At 48.1% G+C, this 14884-nt stretch overlaps 1 protein-coding gene across 1 annotated transcript; it reads left to right on the forward strand.

Annotated features, from left to right (window-relative positions):
• Window positions 1-3480: 3480 nt before the first annotated feature.
• LOC124675564 (endoglucanase 12-like) lies at window positions 3481-7115 on the forward strand. The gene is made up of 4 exons (XM_047211643.1): window positions 3481-4020; window positions 4693-5000; window positions 5635-6405; window positions 6498-7115. The coding sequence occupies exons 1-4, from the start codon at window positions 3645-3647 to the stop codon at window positions 6909-6911; spliced, it is 1869 nt and encodes a 622-aa protein (XP_047067599.1). The 5' UTR covers window positions 3481-3644; the 3' UTR covers window positions 6912-7115.
• The last annotated feature ends 7769 nt before the right edge of the window (window positions 7116-14884 follow it).

The raw sequence follows: 14884 nt of genomic DNA on the forward strand, positions 1-14884 counted from the left end.
CATAAAGCCTACCGAGCAGGAAAACCCCACCAGGCCACCACTGATCCGTCCCAGACTCCCAGTGCATGCAGTGTCTGGAGCAGAATATGCCTCCACCAAACAACACACATGGGAAGCAATTAAAATTGTTTTACTCTCTGTCCGATCGATCGAACTTTCTCCACTCGGTTCGCGCCCCTCGGAGCACCTCGGTGTCAAGCAACCTGTCGCCGGCTACCGGCGGTGTTCCCAGACTGGCCCTCCTCCCCCGGGAACGTCGCGTCGCTGGACGATCTCTAGCTAGTCTCTACCCGACAGATCCCGATGACGGCGAGTGAAGGGCGTTGCAACGGGTACGCAGCGTGCACGCGTAACTCGTGTGCGCACCAAAAGGAAGAAAAAGGAAATACTTAATTAATAATGGTTGCTACGTTCACGTACGTGCATGGATCAGCATGGTCCGTGAATGGATCTTCCCAGATATGCGATTCATGCTGCCGTGCACGCACACCTATAAATGTGGATGCAACGAGGATCATTTTCAACAAACATAGACATGATGTATGCGTTTGATCATACTACTAATCTTTGGAACATTGATGGAAACAATATAGTACTTTCTACTTGCAGAAATTAATAATGACACATGCTAAAATCCCATCTCTTCTCGGACCGAATTTTTGGCATACATCTATAAATCCCATCTATAAATTCCAAAATTTGTGGTAATTTTTAATATTGCAAAAAATTCTGAATCCTCCTGAAAACAAAAGATGATCAAGTATTGTACTCGTATAAAAATGTTTGGGCTCGAAATGATTCCCATGGTATTCTGGGCAAAAATGATAAATTTATAACGAATATAGTGTGAATAGTACATGGTCGTAGGGCTTGTTCGATTTTGTCTTTTTTGCCCAGGATACCATGGCAATTATTTCGAATCCAAATATTTTTATACGAGTACAATACTTATTATCTTTAGTTCCCAATAGGATTCGGATTTTTTGCCTTTCTTTTGAATTACTAATTTTGTTTAGAATATCAATGGTGAGCATGGATGTATTTTCCATCTCTCCTTGCACTATAACCCTAAATGGACAAGAATAGCTCCAACTACCTTGGGTCCATACATCTAACATTGGTTCATAAATAAATTGGAAAAAAAGACATGGGATAGAAAGCAACATTTTTAGTTGGGATCGACCCGCGATGAATATAGTGCAGTACATTCATGTGATCTCTAATCTCTTGCTTTCCAAATCAGCCATATTAGATATGCATTTTCTACTCTCTATCCTATGTTAGGATATAAAACCATTTCTATTTTGTACATTGCCAACATGACATTGATGGCCCCTAGGAACATTTCTTCCCTAGTGTTACTGCTTGACTCTCACGCCACGGTTTGATTTCGTTCATTGACTATCTTTCCCCCCAACCTTCCTATGCTTACTTGTTCTCGTCGCCCTATCTTCTCAACTATGAATCTATGCCCCATCCCTCGAGCTTCTTTTGGTTGTATTTTTCCTCCATTTTTTGGTGTCCGAAAGGTCCTTAAAATAGCAAAATACGAAAAGCGCGCCTGAGATTAAATTCCAAAGCAAGGTTTTGAGGAAAATCCTGTAAATCATCTAAAAATGGATAAATAATGCAAGAACAATGCAAATAGCATTATCAATGTAAATGGATGAACTAAACATATACTCCATGATATCTCCATTCATGATCTATGATATCTCCATGTATGAGATCCTCTAGTGCTCTCTAGAAAAGAACTAGTTGTATATATCCCACATTGATGGTAGTGGAAGAAGATTTAGGTGATTTCGGCCCGTGGTTTCCCCCCCTCAATTTGACATGTTTTCCTCGTAAAAGTTTCCTAACATCTAGTATAAATTGGTCCTCGTTGCGATTTTCAGAAATACATGGATTATGGCCACAACCGTTTGAAAACGGTTGCACATGAGATTTGTTCAAACAATGAAGCTGAGGGCTAAATAATAAAACTACATGTTGATGTATAGGCATTACATGTTGCCTACATTTCGATGGTTGATTCAAACCTTATGTGATCGCTGATATGTAAACGCTTCGAATTACAACAACGAAATAAATATTGTTATATGCATCAATTGATGCAGAGGGCGGGTCTTACCCTTTTGTGAAAAAATATACTATGTATTTTCTGCCCATTATCCCATGCTAGGATACTATTAAACCATTTATGTATTTCTACATTGCCAACATGACCTTGACAAATACCTAGGAATGTTTCTTACATGGCCTTACTAGACTCTCGCTACACAATTTGATTTGGTTCATCGGTATCCTTTCTTTCCCGGACATCTTATCTGTTGTTGTTCGCATCGCCCTATATTATCAACTATAGCTCTAAGCCACCTCCCTCGACTTTCTTTTGGTTTTTTTCGAACCTAGATCTAGAGAAACTGGTCCTCGATGTGATGTTTCTCATGTACTTTGATCAAGACTCAATGCTGCACACTTCTTCCTATCAAGCTTGGGAAATTTCCGCGGTTTCATTAAATAGAGCATATACAACTGAAAGTTTTTCCAAACTTTTTGAGGTTTCCATTATAGGTATGAGGTCTTGGAGATGCTTTTGAAGGTGACTCAAGCTAAATTCTAAGACCTAACCAATGCCGTCAAACAGTAATCATCGGATACATTTTTGATAACTAGCCATTCAAGGGGTGGATTTCTTGGAGGCACTTGAGCCGATTGAAACACACAAATCTATGTTCTTGCCATTCAAGGAGTAATCATCGGATGCTTATAAGACATTATGTTCTTGTGCATTGCACGTCATCTACAAATGACAATGAAAACAATGGTATACAAATCTATTATTTCGTGGTCATATCTTGCCGCTAATGCCCATGTACATGTACAAAATACATGTTGATTGAAATAAATTAAGATAAAGTATGATGGATACATCTCATACAATAGAGTGAATTATTTTCCATTTATTTTCAAGAGATCGCCTCTTATTTAAGAGAAGACATGAATTATTTTACATCCCTCCGGTTGGAAAAAATCGACGCGGTGGCAGGGCATATGCAGCGTATGGTAGGCATACTCCGGCGTCAATTTAAGTAGACCAGAGGTAGTATATGTTGGCATTGCTAATATAGCACTATTGTATATGTTGCACCTTTGTGTTGATTGAAGTTAATCAAGACATGTACCTTCAGATGCGCGGTAGAAAAAATATCAGTTGTCGAGGAGAAAAATGAATGCTGGGGATCATTTTGTTGGTGGCCGTAGCAGTGTAGCACAAGCGTGGTACATGGGTGGAGCAAAAGGTAACAAAGGAAGGAGACCGCAAGCAACCACACTTCATTTCCCTCCCTTCCCCAGTCCCCACACGGCGCGACGGTGACACACCTCCTTCCGCAGCTGCCCAAGTCAACCGCTCCCTCCCCTCCCCTTCAAAACTCCACACCCCAGCCACAGCTAGCTCCACAACCTCCCTCCCTTCTTCCCGGTTCCTCTTCACCCCACTGCCGCGCACTCCTTCCCCAGCGGGCGTCCGGCACCGTTCATGCACTGACCGATCGACCGGCCGATTGCATCCGCGCGTGCGCGAGAGCTAAGAGCCTAGCTCAACTGCCGGCTGCCGGCGAAGAAGCTAGCCCGGCACGATGCACTCCCAGAACCACTGGGGCGGGTCGTTCGAGATCGCCGACGGGGCGGAGGACGACCACAGCCGCAACATGGACATCGACCGCGGCGCGCTGCAGCACCAGCAGCACCACCAGCTGGACGAGACGCAGCAGAGCTGGCTGCTCGGCCCGCCGGAGGCCAAGAAGAAGGACAAGTACCTCGACCTCGGATGCGTCGTCGTCAAGCGAAAGCTGCTCTGGTGGATGCTCTGGGCCGTCCTCGGCGCATTCGTCCTCATCGGCGTACCCATCATCATCGCCAAGTCCATCCCAAAGAAGAAGCCGCACGCGCCGCCGCCGGACAAGTACACCGAGGCGGTACACAAGGCGCTCCTCTTCTTCAACGCACAGAAATGTAAGTTGTGCTTGCTTCTCAACTCCCCATTCTATCATATTCAGTGGTAATTGATCGTCAATTCTCTGATCGGTAGAAAGCTCTGAGATCTGCCCTGAACTTGAGAATTTCTTAGGGATCTGAGCGTAACAGTAGAACTATACGTTTGCATTGAATTTTCTAAGTTTTGATCACAATTACACCTCGATGCCAAGCAAAAAGGGGAAAGGGGTCTCATTGATGGGCAACCTGTCTCAACTCTGCATAGACATCTCTGATCAAGAGCTGGGGACAGCAGGGTATGACTGCAACCCTCACCCCCACAATTGGAATGTTCTGCCGTGTTCACAGTCCCTACTCTCCCCACTCTATAATTTGCAGAAAGTAACAAGCTCATATTCAGACCAGAGAAATCTGCCCAAATCAAGGTAGGCATCTTGGCACGTTCGCGCACATGTAGGCCAGCCAGTTGATCCGTTCTTTAGCGTAACCCAGCACATGGCCGTAGCTGCCTATGATCTGTACTCTCTGGATCTTGCCAGGCACAAAGTAGTGTCTGCAAATGTAGATCTCGATCTCGCCAGAGCACTGTTCCATTCGTTCTGTTCATTTAGCTCAGATTTGCAAATTGGAAAATTCAGTTCATTGTTCATTGATCTCACAAACATTTTGCTCATCTCTTTGTCGTGGCAGCCGGCAAGCTCCCGAAGAACAACGGCATCCCGTGGCGCGGGAACTCCGGCATGAACGACGGCTCCACCCTGGCGGACGTCAAGGGCGGGCTGGTGGGCGGCTACTACGACGCCGGCGACAACATCAAATTCCACTTCCCGCTGGCCTTCTCCATGACCATGCTGAGCTGGTCGGTGGTGGAGTACAGCGAGAGGTACAAGGCCATGGGGGAGTATGACCACGTGAGGGAGCTCATCAAGTGGGGCACCGACTATCTGCTCCTCACCTTCAACTCCTCCGGCAACACCATCAACCACGTCTACAGTCAGGTGAGCTATCTCCATCAGCCAGTCGGTCTCAACAGTTGAAAATTACAAACAAGAAGATTTTTTTCCAGAATGATACTTGTGTGGGAAGGTGCTCTGTTTTAAAAGGCAAATTCAGTTAAAAACTGAAATGCAGAGCTTTACTTAAAGTGGGTGCTAGCTTTTGATCCGTCGATTTGAAAAGGTAAAGGAAGGGGGAATAGAATGTGATGTGCTGCAATAATGCAAACTGGCGTGCGTGTTCTACTCTACTAAACTACAACATGCACCGAACAGCCTTTTTTTTTCTCTTCCAGAAATAGTGATGGGCACGCGGCACAGCTAACAACCTTTGACTCTTATCGCATCAGCTCAATTGATAGACTAGGGCTCAAAAACCCAATCGTGTACATGTGCTTGACTGGACATGCCATGTTACTCCAGCTCTCCAAGCAAACACTAGTATACTCACTACACTGTCAAATGCCACTGGCACACTAGCTTGTTAACTTTGGCTGTCATGATCTGATCTGAAGATGTTCTCCAACTTTTGTTCACATTTTGCCACAATCATAAAGCAAAACAAAACAAAACATTGAAGATGCGTGAAGGGACGACAGCAGTAGCATCATCATCTGACTGACGATCCTGCGTGCAGGTTGGTACGGCGAAGATCAACGCCACCGCGCCGGACGACCACTACTGCTGGAACCGGCCGGAGGACATGGCGTACCCTCGCCCCGTCCAGTCCGCCAGCTCGGCCCCCGACCTGGGCGGCGAGATCGCTGCCGCCCTCGCCTCCGCCTCCATCGTGTTCCGCGACAACCCGGCCTACTCCAAGAAGCTCGTCCACGGCGCCGCCACCATCTACAAGTTCGCGCGCGACTCCGGCAAGCGCACCCCGTACTCCCGGGGCAACGACAACATCCAGTACTACTACAACTCCACGAGCTACTGGGACGAGTACCTGTGGAGCGCGTCCTGGATGTACTACGCCACGGGGAACACCAGCTACATCAGCTTCGCCACCGACCCTCGCCTCCCCAAGAACGCCAAGGCATACATGGGCATCCTCGACTTCTCCGTCTTCAGCTGGGACAACAAGCTCCCCGGCGCAACCCTGCTGCTCTCCAGGCTGCGCATGTTCCTCAACCCGGGCTACCCCTACGAGGAGTCGCTCATGGGCTACCACAACGTCACCAGCATGAACATGTGCATGTACTTCCCCAAGTTCGCCGCCTTCAACTTCACCAAGGGCGGCCTCGCACAGTTCAACCACGGCCAGGGGCAGGCGCTGCAGTACGCCGCCGCCAACTCCTTCCTCGCCGCGCTCTACGCCGACTACATGGAGGCTGTCAACGTCCCCGGATGGTACTGCGGCCCCAACTTCATGACCGTCGACGACCTCCGCTCCTTCGCCAAGTCTCAGGTAATTCATGGATCATCTACTGGCCAGACAGTTACTGAATTTGCTGATCTATCAAAGAATGCATTTTGATTCGTGTGCCTTGTGTCGAGCAGCTCAACTACATTCTTGGGGATAATCCGATGAAGATGAGCTACGTGGTCGGGTACGGCAAGAAGTACCCCAAGAGGGTGCACCACCGCGGGGCGTCCACGCCCAAGAACGGCATCAAGTACTCCTGCAGAGGCGGGCTCAAGTGGCGCGACGCCAAGGGGAGCGACCCGCACGTGCTCACGGGCGCCATGGTCGGCGGGCCGGACAAGAACGACAAGTTCAAGGACGCCAGGATCAGCTACGCGCAGAACGAGCCCACGCTGGTGGGCAACGCCGGGCTCGTGGCCGCGCTGGTGGCAATCACGCAGAGCGGCCGGGGCACGGGCGTCGGCGCCGTCGACAAGAACACCATGTTCTCGGCCGTGCCGCCCATGTTCCCCACCGCCCCGCCACCACCGGCTTCGTGGAAGCCGTGAGAGAGATCTGGATCTGATCCACCGAGTTTTACGCGGAGGTTGAGCAGATCGATCCAAGGGGTTTTCTCCTATAGGGCTCGGTTGGTGGTAGTGCAATTTTCTGGTGATCTTGTAAAATTCTTTTGTATTATACACACGTTAACCGTGGCGCGCGATACGACGGTGGCATGCCTCACACGCATGGCCTGTACTCCTGTAGATGCTTCTTGTGCACAACTGGGTATGAACAATTAATGGATACGCGTTTATTCCCAAGAAATGAGTTGAGTAATGGATACGGGTTCACAGTATCGGTGTGGTCACGTACAGCCAGGTTTTTTTTTATATCTAAGCCAGTATTTCCAAAATCTCGTTGGTAACCAGTTTTCTCGATACCCTAGGTATAAGAAAATACCGGCAGGTAGTTTACTGAAATTTATGTACTCAAATTTAAAGATTTCTAATAAATTTTGTATTTTATTAAAAAAATCGCATAATATTTCGATCGGTATTTCCTGCCCAGCGGTACTTTTTAGATAGGGATTTCTATTTTCGTGCCCCTGGTTCGTTAGTTGTACTCAGTTTTCCCCAGCCCCTTAGTTTTTCCTCAGTTTTCCCCTCCCTCTAGTTTGAAACCCGTCGCAGACGCTCAGACGGGAGGGTTGCCGTCCGGTCGAGAGGCCTTCACCGTTACCGGTGACGGCTAGGGAGCCGCGTTGGTGTTGAATTGACCGTTTCTTTCGAGCTGTGTTGATTGTTGACTGGAGGAGCTCACCCAAAGCTTTCCACTCCGCCCGATACTCGGAGGAGCTCACACACCGATCCCTCCGCCGCCACGCCGTTCGCCCTCCTACCTTATGGCGTCGTCCGCCGCCGAGCCGCCCCGCCCCCACCACCACCCCGGGAGGCGGAGAGGGCTCCGCCTCCACCGGATCTAGATCTACCCCTTTCGCGGAGTTTGTATGTCCATCTGGTGTGCCAACTGTTCGCGTCAGCCGCGGAGAAGATTGGGAATCGGAGGGATCTAACGCATGGATTCCATCTGGGTAAGCATCGTCTGCCTATGTGAATTAACAGTAGGCAGTTTTTGAGCTCCAATTGTTGTTGCTCAACTAACTGCATTGCTTTTCGAATAGGATTGATCCAATGACGGCTTTTCGGCCGGTGGTTAGGCTGGATTCTAGCTTTACGCGTGATTCTAAACGCAATAAGAATGGGTTTTTCTTCCCTGCGGTGGTTGCAACCACCATCTCGTTGAGGAATTTGAAAGCTAACATCTGCGCTCGATGCAGCTCGGAGCTCGACGACGCGAGTTCATTTCGAATATTTGCACAACAAGGAGGGAAGATTTGTTCCACTAATTTCCGACGACGATCCGGGAATTCTTTTTGCTTTGAATGCTTCTTGCCGGTTCGGTAAAATTCGTATCCATGTGGACGGGGGCCGGGCATCATCTCTCTCTCGGTGCTGGGGCATCATCAGGTGGTCGGGCATCATGTCTCTCTACTGCTGTCTGCCTCTTCTAACGGTGTGCGCCGCGGCGCTCCTTGTAGGTCCACGAGCAGCACCATCCGTCCCCGGTGCTAGTGGTAGCCGGATCGTTCGTACGGTCGATGTGGAGGACGATGCGGACATTGAGGATCGGTCTCCTCAAGATGATGAGGATGAGTTGATGTTTCTGAATTGGTAGCTCGATGCGGTAAGCGGGCAATGGAGGATCAATACATGGAAGATATTGCTTTTGGTGCCGGATTTGATGACACCGATGATGAAGAGAAGAATGAGAATGATGACGACCTCGTTTTAGCCGATTACGAAGGTGAAGACTTGTCAACAATTGAGTGGAACAGGGAGGATCCCTGGCTTGTAGAAGGCACCGTGTTTCAAACGATGATGGACTGCCGTAATGCAATTACTACATATCACATTTTCACTAAGAATAATTTTGAGGTTGTTAAAAGTGAGCCGGGTAGGTTCACAATTAAATGCCCATACCTAAGGTGTAGGTTTAGGCTGCATGCATCCACAATGCGCGAAGCGGCTTGGTTCGGGTACTACGCCAACCAGTTGTGTATTTAGATCACGGTGTAAAATGTGTTATCTATTACCGACATCCCTTATCATTATGTTTCGGATAAAGAAGAATAAGGAGATCCATAGGTGTCCACCTCTAGGGGAGAGCCGGAGCTGAAAACAAAGCTAGCGAAGACTAGGTGGTTGGCAGATATAATCTTAGATTGGCTGAGAGAAGATCCTTCACTTGGTCCAACAGCACTCGTAAAAAGGTGGTTGAGAAGTATAAAATGAAAGTACCTTACATGAGGATGTTCTATGCAAAGGAAATGGCTCTTGACAAGATCAATGGTCCATGGAATGAAAGCTTTCGGTTGCTTTACACTTTCAAAGCTGAAGTGGAGATGGCTAGTCCGAGCAGATGTTGTAGCGATAGACAAGCATACGGTTCCCTACAAATTGAAAAGTGGGAAGGTAATGCACAAGGAATGTTTCGGAAGGGCTTTTGTTTGTTTCAAAGCTTGTTGGAAAGGCTTTTTGGACGGTTGCGAGGCCTTATTTGGCCGTGGATGCATCAGCTCTTCATGGCAGGTTTAAAGGACAGCTAGTTGTCTGCTACTGCAGTTGATGGACATAATTGGATGTTCCCTGTTGCTTATGGGGTTTTGGAGGTTGAGTCACAGGAAAGTTGGACTTGGTTTCTACAGAATTTGCGCGACCTTATAGGTCATCCACCAGGACTTGTTATCCACACAGACGCTTGCAAAGGTTTGGAGACTCGCGGTAGAAGCAGTATTCCCCGGAGTGGAGCATAGGGAATGTATGCGACACTTGGTACAGAATTTTACAAAGAAATTCAAGGGTAAAGTTTTATCGACAACCTATGGCCGGCTTCATACACATGCAGCTCTAGGCAAGCATTCTGTTTCATTTGGATGTGTTGTATAAACAAAAACTCCGGGGTGAAGGAGTACTTGGATGAACATCATGGTAGGGTGTGGTCAAGAAGCCAATTCAATGAAATTTGCAAGGTAGACTATGTAACAAGTAACCTTGCGGAGAGTTTCAATTCAAAGGTCAAGTCATTGAAAGGGCTTATGTTGTGGCAAATATTTGATAAGATTAGGCAGATGGTCATGATAAAGATCGATCTGCGTCAAAGAATTGCATCCACAAATTATGTTGGCCATCTCATGCTCCCATCTTTGATTAAGTCTTTGCATGAGAGGGCAAAACAATTGAGGATGCAATGCCTCAGAAAAGGAATGGAGGCTCGAGGTAACCTACACCGACAGTGAAAACAGGCAGTGGAGGTATCCGATGAAGTTTGGTTGATAGGACATGCCATTGTAGGGGATGGCAGATCCGTGGGATACCCCGCATACACGCATTGTTTTTCATGAGTGTTATAGGGGGTGAAGATAGTGAAGTTGATCGGTATGTGTCGAGTATTTTTTCTGTTGCCAAATTTAGGGCTGCATATGCTATGAATGTTCCTACCTTGTTGGGAAAAGACCAATGGATGAAAGTCGATCCAGGCTTCAAAGCTGTACTCTCCAAGTATTGACTAGACCGGCGAGGTAGGCCGAGGAAGAATAGGATCGAGCTAGTGCGGAGGGTGGTGCACCGATTCGAAAACGTAAGTGCAAACATTGTGGAATCCTCGGACACATTGCTAGGCTTTGTAAAAATGGAGTTGACCCAGCTTTTTGGAATGGAAGATCAGGCGGGAGCGAGAAAATGCAGAGGAGAATGAAGCGAGCAATTCAACTTGAGATTGAAGCGAGCGAGTTCAACATGAGGAGATTGAAGCGGCAAATGCGAGAGGAGATTGAAGCGAGCAGTTCAACATGAGGAGATTGAAGCAGCAAATGCGAGAGGAGATTGAAGCGACAATTGAACATGAGGAGATTGAACCGATGGATCGAGAGCGAGAGGGAACGAGATGGATGTAGAGCTCGCTTGAACCGATGGATCGAGAGCGAGAGGAACAGATGGATGTAGAATGGCTTCAACCGATGAGTCCAGAGGAGAGGGAACAGTATAATCGAGATTGCCTCGATAGTTGTAAGGCCCTGATAGATGCTAACTTCGAAGAGCACATGGCAGAAAAAAAAGCACAAGCTTCGCAGAAGAAGAAGAACAAGAAAGAGGGCAAAAGGAAGGTAGACACCGGTAATATCCCTGGTAGGGTTACCCGGAGTAAGGTGGTGGCCCCGACGAGTCACACCAGGAGCAAGAGGAAGATTTTATTCTGAACAACTAATTTGAATTTGTATGAACAATTTGTATTGGGGTTCCCTTTGTATTGGGGATCCCTTTGTGTTGAACAATTTGTATTGGGGTTCCCTTTGTATTGGGGATGCCTTTGTGTTGAACAATTTGAATTTGTATGAACAATTTGTATTGTGGTTCCCTTTGTATTGGGGATCCCTTTGTGTTGAACAATTTGAATTTGTATGAACAATTTGTATGCCACATTTAAGCCACATTTATCATTTTAGGGTTTTAGGGTTTTAGGGTTTTAGGGTTTTAGGGTTCAATTCAAAATAATTCAAAACATGGTGGAACCTTCCCATGGAGCCTTGTTATGTTGCCTACAACCTAGAGAAATAATAATGGAAAAGGAAATATAGAGATATGAAGTTTTTATGCCAAAAGCTTCAAAACCACTTCCTAGTCCATGAGCTACTAGATATGAAGATGCAGGGGCTTTACTGCTCAATACACCTCCCAAATACCCACTATGCTTACAAACTTTGTCCAAATGAGTCCAAATTCGTCACACTTGTGTATCTTTGAGTTGCAAACAATATCTAGTCGGCCAAAATGTAATATATTGTTCAAATAACACAATTTTACAATTTTTATGCCAAAAGCTTCAATTTCCCTTAGTCCGTTTATTATTTGGGTGCCCCTGTTTTACTTAGTGTTACTCGGTTTTCCCCTCCGGGCCCACTTGTTTTACTCAGCCCTACTCGGCTTTGCCCTTCCGATAAACATTTCCTCACTTTTCCCCCTCTTAGTTCTACTCGGTTTTCCTAACTTGTACTCACCGGCTGATCTCTGATTGGTCGAGATGTATGTCACACGGATCTTGGTTGGTTGAAAACTCAACGAACGCTTGCACCGTTCGATCATTTATGATCGAACGGCCTGTATCTCTCTCTCTACCACGATGGACGCATACGGAGACAAGAGCAGAGCACATACCTACCAACCCTGGCAGTCGCATCTTCCTCTCTCGTATTTCCTCTCTTACTCCGGCGGTCGCGGCGGCGCGAATCTAACCGTGCGTGCGACGGCGTGCGGCGGCGCGGATCTAACCGTGCGTGCGGTGGCGTGCGGCGGCGCGGATCTAACCGTGCGTGCGGTGGCGTGCGGCGGCGCGGATCTAACCGTGCGTGCGGCGGCGTGCCGCGGCGCGGATCTAACCGTGCGTGCGTCGTGGATCTAAGAGTGCCGGTGAGGATCTAACCGTCAGAAATAGTTGAAATGTCTCTCTCTGTCTCACTTTCGATTCTATTCTCAGATCTGTTGAATGATGAAGAACACCAAGACGGCGGCCGTGCCGACGGTGGTCATCGATGCCACGAACATTGAAGCCATCGCCTACAACATCGCTTCGACGGCGCAGACCCAGCCTTCAATGTCGGAGCTCTGTTGATGTCTCACTTCCGGTGCCGAGAGTGCAAATCGATGCCAAGACGATTGAAGCCATCGTCTACAACCGCGCCGCAAAGCCGCCGATCCGACCCTCCGCGGATCCGTCGCCGATGAAGTACACCAAGACAGCGGCGGTTCCGACACCGGTCATCGATGCCACGAACATTGAAGCCATCGCCGATAACATCGCTTCAACGGCGGATGGCGCAGATGACCACCCCTCGGCCGCCCGTCGTCCCGGCCTTTCTTGCCCATCGGCTAGCAGCGGCCGTGTTCGACGCCGCAAATTGGGATAAATTATGATAAATTTGTATTTTTCAATTTCCAATTGGGATAAAATTATTCGAACTACTACCTCCGTCTCAAAAAAGCTTCTCCACGTTCTTGATGTGTCCATGTATATCCGTATGTATGATTTGAATTCTATCCCAACTTGATTGGGAAGATATTGATATGTATTTGATCCGGAGGATCTGGTACATGCTTTCACTTTTGGGATCCCTTCACTTTTATAAAATGTTCATGCATGCTAAAATTATCGTGCGCATTACTTAGCACAAGTAGGAAATTGTACACCAAAATACAGTGCTTAGAGCCACAACAAAATACAAGTGGTTAGAGCCATCTACTCGAATAACAATTCTATACTAAATCGTCTACCGTAACCACATAAGCGCTAGGACAGGGATGACACCTAATAAAAGCTGCACAGATGAATCTACTTTTCTTCTCTCCCATCACTTTAAGTTCATGTTCTAGATTTTCTACCACTTGATCAAATACGGCAAGATCTGTCTCAACTCTCAACTTCTCCTTGCGAATAAGCTCGAATTCTTCTTTTCTTCCTCCACAATACGCTTCAGCTCGAATATCATCGAGTTTTACGGGCCAATTCATCACCTAAATTGGCCACCTTCTCCTCCAAATCCATCATCCGGCTACACCACCGGGTTGATTCATCTTGGTATGCAATGTACCATGGATCATCGCCTTGCTCGGCTAAGCGTAACAATAATGGAAAAAAGAACAACCGAAATCACTCCAACAGGCCATGGAGGAACTTCAAATTCAACGGTAGTACAGAGAGCTGAAGCTAGATACCCGCACTTCGACGAGGTAGGAGAAGTAGAACGTGGCCACGACATGATCGAATCCCCACCCTCGCCGTGTACCCGCTACGACCGGACATTGAGGACTATTTCGTACCTGCAAACTCCAATAAATTACGGGAACCGAATCGATTAGGGGCGGGGAGGCAGAAGTGGAGGTCTTACCAAGCTATACCAATTGGTGCGCGGAACAAATCCCGTCGTCGTGGGCGGCGGATCCGCTTGCGGCGGACTTTCCCCGCGGTGGGTACAATGCGTGCGGACGAAACAAGTGCTTCGGAGCCGTGGTTGACGTGCAGCGCCGCAGTTCGTCCGACGCCGCCGGAGACGGGCCGGCGGTGCGACGTGGCGCCGGCGATGGCTGCTCCTTCCGACGGTGGGGAACGAGCGCGCGGCGGTTCTCCGGTCTAGCTTAAGAATAATTAATTAGCGAACTTGTTGCTTCTCTCTATGATATTCTCTAAAGACATATATCGGAGCGGCAATATGTGAGTTTTCCTCGAAAAATAGACGACCCCACCTGGTCATTGGGCTGCGCAGGCCCCACGGAAGCGGCAATATATGATTTTTTCTCTCTAAATAAATAGACGACCCCACTCGGTCATTGGCTGCGGCAGCCCACGGAGCGGCAATATGTGTCTTTTCCGAAAAATAGACGACCCCACCTTGGTCATTGGCTGCGGAGGCCCCACGGAAGCGGCAATATATGATTTTCTCTAAATAAATAGACGACCCCACCGGTCATTGGCTGCGGCAGCCCCACGGAGCGGCAATATATGTCTTTTTCCTGAAAAATAGACGACTCCACCGGTCATTGGCTGCGGAGGCCCCACAGAGCGGCAATATATGAGTTTCTCTAAATAAATAGACGACCCCATCGGTCATTGGCTGCGGCAGCCCTACGGAGCGGCAATATATGTCTTTTCTCGAAAAATATATGACCCCACTGGTCATTGGCTGCGCAGACCCTATAGAAGCGGCCCCATTTGTCATTGGCAGCACCGCGTATAAAATCATGGAATAAAACGGCCCACACGTCGGCGATAGATGGATGGCTGCTCCGACGTGTCTCCCGACCCTACCCGTCGCACGAGACGGTCGAGGGAGGAGCTGCCCCGTGCGGCCCCACCCGGCCGTACTCAACCCGTAAAGGCCTCTCGACCCGACTCGGGCCACCGTACGTGCCTGCAAAGACTTGTGCGTGTT

Source organism: Lolium rigidum, chromosome 7, assembly GCF_022539505.1.
Source record: "Lolium rigidum isolate FL_2022 chromosome 7, APGP_CSIRO_Lrig_0.1, whole genome shotgun sequence".
Lineage (NCBI taxonomy): Eukaryota > Viridiplantae > Streptophyta > Magnoliopsida > Poales > Poaceae > Lolium > Lolium rigidum.